The sequence below is a fragment of the Aegilops tauschii genome, chromosome 3 (assembly GCF_002575655.3).
Source record: "Aegilops tauschii subsp. strangulata cultivar AL8/78 chromosome 3, Aet v6.0, whole genome shotgun sequence".
In the NCBI taxonomy this organism is placed as follows: Eukaryota; Viridiplantae; Streptophyta; class Magnoliopsida; order Poales; family Poaceae; genus Aegilops; species Aegilops tauschii.
Window position 1 is genome coordinate 8091786 of NC_053037.3, and position 8494 is coordinate 8100279.

The following is an 8494-nucleotide window of genomic DNA, read 5'->3' on the forward strand; positions in this document are numbered from 1 at the left end:
CACGGTTGTGCTTTCGCGAGAGTCACGGCCGTGCGTCTCGGAAACGTAAAAAACGCGTTTTCTATTTTTTTTTCACTTCGCGAGAGTCACGGTTTTGCTTCCGCGAGACACACGGGTGTGCTTTCGCGAGAGTCACAGCCGTGCCTCTCGAAAACGGAAAAAACGTGTTTTTTTTGTTTTTTTCCTTTCACGAGAGTCACGGTTTTGCTTCCGCGAGAGGCACGGTTGTGCTTTCTCGAGAGTCACGGCCGTGCCTCTTGGAAACGGAAAAAAACGCATCTTTTTCCTTTCGCGAGAGTCGCGATTTTGCTTCCGCGAGAGGCACGGGTGTGCTTTCGCGAGAGTCACGGCCGTGCCTCCTCCGAAACGAAAAAAAACGCGTTTTCTTTTTTTTTTCCTTCCGTGAGAGTCACGGTTTTGCTTCCGTGAGAGGCATGGTTGTGATTTCATGAGAGGGCACGGGCGTGCCTTTTTCGGAAAGGGAAAAACCCGTGCTCCCGGTTCGGTTTTTTTGTCCGATTGTTTTCATAAAAAAAGTTTGTCAAAACCTATCAACATGGAATCTAGTTTTGAAGATTTTGACGCGAGGAATCCAACAGTGAAAGCGGTTTGAGATTTGGACGCACGGTTTGAGAGATAAAACGTTTTAAATAAAAAAAATCTACGAAAAAAGGGAAAACTCCCAGGTTGCAACGAGTGGCGCTCTGCATGTGCGCCACTTGTCGCAACCTGAGGGGTTAAAGTGATCTTTTACAAGGAGTAGGAGTACTTCTCAACTAGTGATTTCGGCTAAACAGGCCGTGCTAGGCTCATGACATGTCTAGGGTCAACAAGCAGACGCCAACCCCAATTGGAGACTAGCGAGTGTTGCACACCCTGTTCATCGAGCGGGCTATAGCTGCCCTTGAACCACTTTGTGCGAGGGCTCCTCTTCTTCTACCGTTTGCATCTCCATCACCTTACTCCCAGTGATGTCCCGCACATTACGTGTTTCATCATGATGTGTGATTTTTTTGTGGGGGACTCAATCCTATCGTCGGTTGTGAAAACAGGCCTTCCTCTCGAAGGTGCAAACTATCAAGGTCGACTGCCGGCGCTCAGACGAAGACCGGCGCCAAATACTTTAATCTGTATTTTTCTCAACATCATGCGTAGGCGGACCGTGTGTTAAATATATAGTTGGCCAAACGGGCCGTGCTTTGCAGGCCAACCCAGAAGCAAGCGTGCCCGGCACGTGGCTAAACAGGGGAGCCACTGGTTAACGAGCGCTCCTTCGGAAGCCTCGCAACGATCAGCGCCACTTCGCGCGCTCTTAGCCATTCGTCACGTGTCGCGCTCTGGGCGCTTCCTCCGAATTTTGGTTTTTTTATTTTTTCCGCACGCGTTTTCTGCTATTTTAACAATTTTTCCTGGCTTTTTTCGACGTTTTGGTTTTCCACCGGTCTTTCCTAGCTTTTCGACCAAAAAAAAATTCAAAAACAAAAATTTTTGCGCGAAAAAATGCGTTTTCTTTTTCCCCTTTCGCGAGAGTCACGATTTTGTTTCCGCGAGAGGCACGGTTGTGCTTTCGCGAGAGTCACGGCCGTGCGTCTCGGAAACGTAAAAAACGCGTTTTCTATTTTTTTTTCACTTCGCGAGAGTCACGGTTTTGCTTCCGCGAGACACACGGGTGTGCTTTCGCGAGAGTCACAGCCGTGCCTCTCGAAAACGGAAAAAACGTGTTTTTTTTGTTTTTTTCCTTTCACGAGAGTCACGGTTTTGCTTCCGCGAGAGGCACGGTTGTGCTTTCTCGAGAGTCACGGCCGTGCCTCTTGGAAACGGAAAAAAACGCATCTTTTTCCTTTCGCGAGAGTCGCGATTTTGCTTCCGCGAGAGGCACGGGTGTGCTTTCGCGAGAGTCACGGCCGTGCCTCCTCCGAAACGAAAAAAACGCGTTTTCTTTTTTTTTCCTTCCGTGAGAGTCACGGTTTTGCTTCCGTGAGAGGCATGGTTGTGATTTCATGAGAGGCACGGGCGTGCCTTTTTCGGAAAGGGAAAACCCGTGCTCCCGGTTCGGTTTTTTTGTCCGATTGTTTTCATAAAAAAAGTTTGTCAAAACCTATCAACATGGAATCTAGTTTTGAAGATTTTGACGCGAGGAATCCAACGGTGAAAGCGGTTTGAGATTTGGACGCACGGTTTGAGAGATAAAACGTTTTAAATAAAAAAATCTACGAAAAAAGGGAAAACTCCCAGGTTGCAACGAGTGGCGCTCTGCATGTGCGCCACTTGTCGCAACCTGAGGGGTTAAAGTGATCTTTTACAAGGAGTAGGAGTACTTCTCAACTAGTGATTTCGGCTAAACAGGCCGTGCTAGGCTCATGACATGTCTGGGCTGTGCCTGGGCTGCGAGGCGAGGCCTGGCATGGCCCGTTTATCTTTTTCTGACTTTTATTTGCTATATGCCTGGGCCTCAAGGCGAGGGACATGTGCCGGCCGGCACGGCCCGCTTATGTACGGGCCTTTGCGTGCCGTGCCGGCCCGTTGGCCAGGTCTGGTTAAACCCTCCTCTGCTTCCGTCTCCCTCCCGAACTCTCGAACTCGGCGACTCCAATGGCGCCGCCGCCGCCGCAGACGCCGACGCCGGTGATACCGCGGGAGGCGTGGGAGGGCTGCAGCGTGCTCCTCGACATCAACGACGGCGACCGCCTCGCCTTCTTCCGCCTCACCCCCGGCGCGTCCGTACCCTCCCTCCCTTTCCCCTCCCTCTTTAGTTTTCTGCTCCGAAACCCTAGCTGGTGCGGTCGGCTAACGGCTCTCTGTTGTGTGGTGGCGCAGGACGGTGAAGATAGGGGACAAGAGCTGCTCGCTGCAGCCGCTGCTCGGCCGCCCCTTCGGCTCCCTCTTCCGCGTCGGGCCCTCCGGCCTCGTCCCCTGCGCCGCCACCGACGCGTCGTCTCAAGGTAAGCATGCTAATGTTTTCTTCCAGTCCATTGATGTATTCTTTAAAATACATTCTGCTATGTTATCTTAGTAATAACAATGGCTGTGATTGGTACAGATGATAAGCCGCGAGGCGGCGGCGGTGCCGATGGCCAGGCACAGGACGAGACCAGGGACAATAGGTCCCTGGTTGACAATAATACAGCGCAGACGCTGTCGAGCGAGGACATAGAGGCGATGAAGCGGTGAGGATTCGACCGTTTTCAACTGTGTCCTGCTTGAGTAGGATATTTATTTGTCTGCTCTCTGTTTTAACAAGATTTTCATGTTACGCGGTTTTAATAGGGAGGGTGCGAGCGGGGATGCGATTGTGGAGGCTTTGATAGCGAATAGCTCCACATTTGGAAATAAGACTGTGTTCTCACAGGTTAGTATCAGGCACTGTCTAGTTTGATTCCTTACTGTTCTGGAGGACGCTGATGAGGACTGATTTAGTTCAACCTGTTCGGTTGCAGGAGAAATACAAACTGAAAAAACAAAAGAAATATGCACCGAAAGTGCTTTTGCGGCGCCCCTCTTCCAGAAGGTATCCCGCGCTTCCCTTTTTTGCAGCAGGAAAAATATCATATATCTTTTGAAAGCGAATACTCTGTCAAACTTGTGGTGCTGTATAGTATGACAATCACATATGCAGTGTTTGTTTTGAATACAAAGATACATCTTCTGATTTGCTCTTTGTAGTGGATATCTGGTCCAAAGTAATGAACCAATATCTCTGAAGTATCTTCTTAACTGAAGTTTGAAGATTGTTGTAGAGTGTGAATGACGTAGGACAAGCAAGAAAGACTTCGTTGCATTATTTGTAATTTCACTACAAACAGTTGATGATAACACATCTAGCATATGGGCTGTTACTTTCTATTTCCACATCAACGCCATGTCTCAATGGTGGCAATCTAGTCTGCTGTGCCTAAACTTACATAATCCAGCTAAGCTTAGGTCACACCAACGTACAATTTGAAGGCATTTGAACACACGCTTCCTCTGTGTTTCTTCGAGAGATGCAGGAACAGAATGATTATATATGCTATCATCATTCATCAGTACAACCAAATTTGTGCTTCTTAATTCGAAATCAACATGGAACATATTGAATCGAGAGATAAAGTGGGTAGAGAGGGAAAATAAGAAGAAGACTGAAATGAAATGTTTTTGAACTTACAGCCTATGAAATTTGAGTCCCACTGCTTTTCTTTTGAACAAGAAATAACTTTTTGCTTTATAAAATTCGCAGTGCAAATTAATTTTTTAGGTTGGCCAGGTGGGCTGGGTGAGTTTTAATTCTCTCTCAATAGAACATGTCGGTTTCCCAGCTTTTGGTTTGAAAGATTACCGACTGAACTCGATTAACTTCGTTATCTGGAAAGTTGGCGTAATTTTGAAATAATTCTGTTGTAACTCGTATTTGCAAAGTGCTTGGCACTTGAAAAGATAATTGCCTTTTTTTTTTGCTCATTAGACTTAACATATACTACTGGATGGTGTGCAAAATTATCTAATATTGTTGTTCCCTTTTATGCTACAGCATTTGTGAGACATATTTCAAGAAGTACCCAGCCCGAATAGGGTAATTATTATTTCCCTTTCATTACTTGTTAGGGCCAATCTTTTTTTTCCTTGTCATCCTAGTCAATTTGTTGATCTTGTTGCCTAGAAACAACAGAAGTGGATAGCTATAGCACTTAGCTACTTAATGTCTTTTCTGTGTTCCCCAGGTTTATGCGAGTTGATGCGCTCTCCCTCTTGTTGTCTATGGCAAATGTTGGTGCATATTCAGATGTGCTTGCCGTTGATATGGTGGGGGGTTTAGTTGTTGGATCTGTAGCTGAACGCTTAGGAGGTAAATTATGCTTTCTTTGTGGTACCGAACATTATTTGGTGTTAACCAATCAAATGGAATTTAGTTTTATGGAGATTGTGCTCCATTTTTTTTGAACTGTAGATTGTGCTCCATTTTTTTGAACTGTAGATTGTGTTCCATTTAATTTGTTTTGTCAAAAGACACTATTTTAACCTAGCTGTTTGTTGAATAATCACCCTGATTTCAGTGGGAAGCTGTTACGTATCAATCTTTTACTTGGTATGTGTGCAATAGAAAATGTTGTGGCATGTAATCACTAATTCTCACAAGTCACGCTTGTTTCCACCAAACTGCAATATATATCTACGAACATGAAAGCTATAGGCTGACCTGCCACTGCCAGCTCGAGGTGTTTGTTAATATTTGTAAATGTGTAAAGTAAACCTGATTCTTGTGTGTAGTGCATCGCCATTTTAACGCATATGTCAGTTACAATCATTATTGATTCTCTGTTATTTCTATTATAGGTACAGGATATGTTTGTAGCACATATCTTGGATCAGCGCCCAGCTCCATAGATATAATAAGAATGTATAATTTGAGCAGCGACATGACCAGCAGGTAAATCCACCTTTTGGCACTATATGGCTTCTCATTTACAGAGGATTCTCATCTAAGGAGATAATTAGTTAGAGAACCTTCGGAATACAGGCAGGAGTATAATTTATACATTAATATGTGACACTATAGTGTACCCTTAAACTGGCTACAAGAGCATACTAAGAATGTTGGTAAATACATTTTTTACGATTTCAGATAATATATGCAGTACCATTCTATCATTTTCTATTTCATCTGAATTGTCATCTACTATCACTATGTAAATGGACCTGTATGAAGCAGTTGAAATTATAACTGAAGTAGCAAGTGCGAATACTTCAATATATAATTTATGTAATGCTCAAGAGTTGAAATTATAATTATCATAAACACTCTATTCAGGATTTTCCAGGCACCACTTGGTGACCTCTGCTCCTTGCAAAGTGCTGGTGATGCTCCTTCTGTTCTCAGTGGTAGCATTCAACGCGATTTAGTTGAACCTGCTGCTGTACCAGATGAGAGTCTTCAGTCATCCCTGGCAAAACCAATTAATACAGAAGTATCGGATGGGAATGCTCAGTCAATGACAGTGCAGCCAATTAATATGGAGGTCCCTGAGCCTGCAACGGATGATCACCTTAATCAAGGTGACATTTCTATGTCGGGTAAGCAGTGATCAAACTAACACTAAGAACTTTCCACAAAAACGCAATGTTCCAACTGTTGCTGCTACGTTGATCTGTAGATTGCAAAGGAAGTAATGGTAATTCAATAGCTCCCAAAGCGCCGAGAGCAGGAAAGGCACCCTCACCAGAGAGGATGAAATATTGGGGAGAACATGGGTTTAGCAGGTAACGCGAAATATACTCCATCAGTAGAAAACAACTGCAGTATGAGTCTAAATATTTTTATTAATATACTGGTTTTATGTCAACACAGTTTGATTGTTGCTGCTCCTGACCATGAGGTAGAAAGTGTGGTTGCCGATTTGCTTCCACTCCTGTCTTATTCGGCCCCATTTGCTATCTATCACCAATATCTTCAGGTAAATATTATTCTTTACAATTGACACCGAAGCATGGCAGTTCTTACTAAATGTTTGGTTTGCGGCGCTTCTGCCGAGAGCTTACCTTTCTAGGTAGATTTTTATTTCAAAAATAATTATCCTGTCACTTCCTTAAAATTATTAGCCTAGGTGCTGAATTGACTTGGTTTTCGTTTCATCCTTCTGTAAAGTGTGGTTTTGCTGTTTGCTCCTTTTGTAAAGTGTGGTTTTGCTGTTACTTATCTTTTTGTTTTCTGGTATCTACATGCAGCCTCTTGCGACATGCATGCATAGTTTGCAAGCATCGAAAATGGCAATTGGGTTACAGATTACTGAACCCTGGCTCCGAGAGTATCAGGTCAGTATATTAGCAATGATGATGTTACACCGGATAAGAGTTTTGTTTGAGTTTTCACTTTGCTTGTCTTTTATAAGCCTGATTAATGTGCCATGCCAGCAAGGAATATACGAACCTATCTGACGCCTAAACTTCGAAAATGTGTCTGTTTACACTGCACTTTTGGTTGCCATTCTACTTAAATACTAATAAACTGATGAGGTTTATGATGTGATGAACATGCTCAATACTAATAATTGAATGGACAGATTTTTATCACATGTTGGTTTGACACACAAGCTCGATCGGCTATCACCTGGGCCCATTAGGCTTGAAATACAACAAATGATCTGTCATTAGTGCTTACTACTTTTGTGTGTAAAAAGTTGTGATTCCTTTTTTTTTCAATCTCGCTTTCTGGTCTGTGGATACAGGTCCTTCCATCGCGCACCCACCCACACATGCAGATGAATGCGTTTGGTGGTTATATCTTGAGCGGCATCCGGATACACAGGCCTGACCCCTAGTAAGCGCGAGTGCCAGAGAAGTCATCTTGCATGATGGAGGGCAAGCTTGTCTCGTGATTTATATTTGGTTCACGCTGTTGTAGCTTCCTTTTTCTACGGGTTGCACTGATACGGTTTGGCCGTGGCTTTTTCTGCAGGTTTCAGTGGTACGGTTTGGTCGCGCCTTAGGTCAGAGAAAGATGATATCTAAACCTGAAAACAAGTATGCCATCCTTCCCTCCACTGTGGGAAGGACATGTAATTGTAACATATGCCGGCATTAATTTCCTGGTGTTGTAACTGTGGTCGAATCACATCCCAGTTTGATCTATTCAATTTTCTACAAGCAGTGGAACATTATATTACAAAGAGGAGACAAATAGGATGATATGCGGCCATTGGAGGAGCATCGGGGCGGTCAGCCGATGCGGGGAGGAGGGGGAAAGCTGCCGGATCTTGCTTGCCTCGCGCGAGGCAGGTGGCGTTGGTGTATACGCACATGCAAATTATATATTTTTCCTCTCCAGTCAAGAGGGAAAATGCTCCTCAAAATTGAAAGCAAATATTTGTTTTCTTCTTGCATTGAACATATGAAAGCCAAAAGGCAGTGCACCGGTAATGTTTTGATAATTGCAATGCACTAACACGGATTTGAACATTCAACATTGGAAAAAAAAAACGCACGCCGCATGGATTTGTCGTTGAATACTTAAGGAGCTACTTAAATTGTTCCAATTCCTACGTTATTTGATGCATCATGTTAACTTTTCAAGCTACAACTTGATTTCATCTCCCCGCACAAACAAAAACTCAGTTTCCTCAGGACTACAACAGAACGTTTGCCAAACAGATTTGTGGTTAAATATCTGAAGGGCTATCTAAATCGTTACCATGCGGCACATGTGGTGAGTGTTCAAAACTTGATGAAAGAATAAGATTAAATAAATCGTTTTGGTTCCTACTTATTCAAAAGAATCATACTTATTCAATGGAACATGTGAACATTCTAAGCTACAACTCTGTAAATTTCATCATAATTCATAGACAAAACCAGCACAACGAGAAAATGTGTTGCCTAGATTGAGCACATTCAGAAACCCGCCCTCCTTAATTTTCCCCAACCATGTAGAACAGTCCCAACCGTCCAAGACTCGGTGTCGAACACAAACAAATAATGTCTCATGTAACTGCACGATACATACTTGAGATGTCAAGGGCTCTTT

At 43.8% G+C, this 8494-nt stretch overlaps 1 protein-coding gene across 1 annotated transcript; it reads left to right on the top strand.

Annotated features, from left to right (window-relative positions):
• The first annotated feature begins 2522 nt into the window (after nt 1-2522).
• On the top strand, nt 2523-7911 carry LOC109777923 (uncharacterized). The gene is made up of 14 exons (XM_020336487.4): nt 2523-2717; nt 2818-2942; nt 3041-3167; nt 3268-3349; nt 3438-3508; nt 4508-4549; nt 4698-4822; nt 5311-5404; nt 5786-6048; nt 6129-6234; nt 6323-6428; nt 6700-6786; nt 7200-7291; nt 7430-7911. Coding segments are annotated over exons 1-14 (1446 nt in total). The 5' UTR covers nt 2523-2592; the 3' UTR covers nt 7431-7911.
• Nucleotides 7912-8494: the final 583 nt, after the last annotated feature.

Coding starts and splice junctions, on each gene's coding strand:
- LOC109777923 (XM_020336487.4), top strand. CDS start 2,593: ATGGCGCCGCCGCCGCCGCAGACGCCGACGCCGGTGATACCGCGGGAG. Junction 6,049..6,128: donor AGGTGACATTTCTATGTCGG/GTAAGCAGTGAT, acceptor GTTGATCTGTAG/ATTGCAAAGGAAGTAATGGT. Junction 6,235..6,322: donor GGAGAACATGGGTTTAGCAG/GTAACGCGAAAT, acceptor ATGTCAACACAG/TTTGATTGTTGCTGCTCCTG.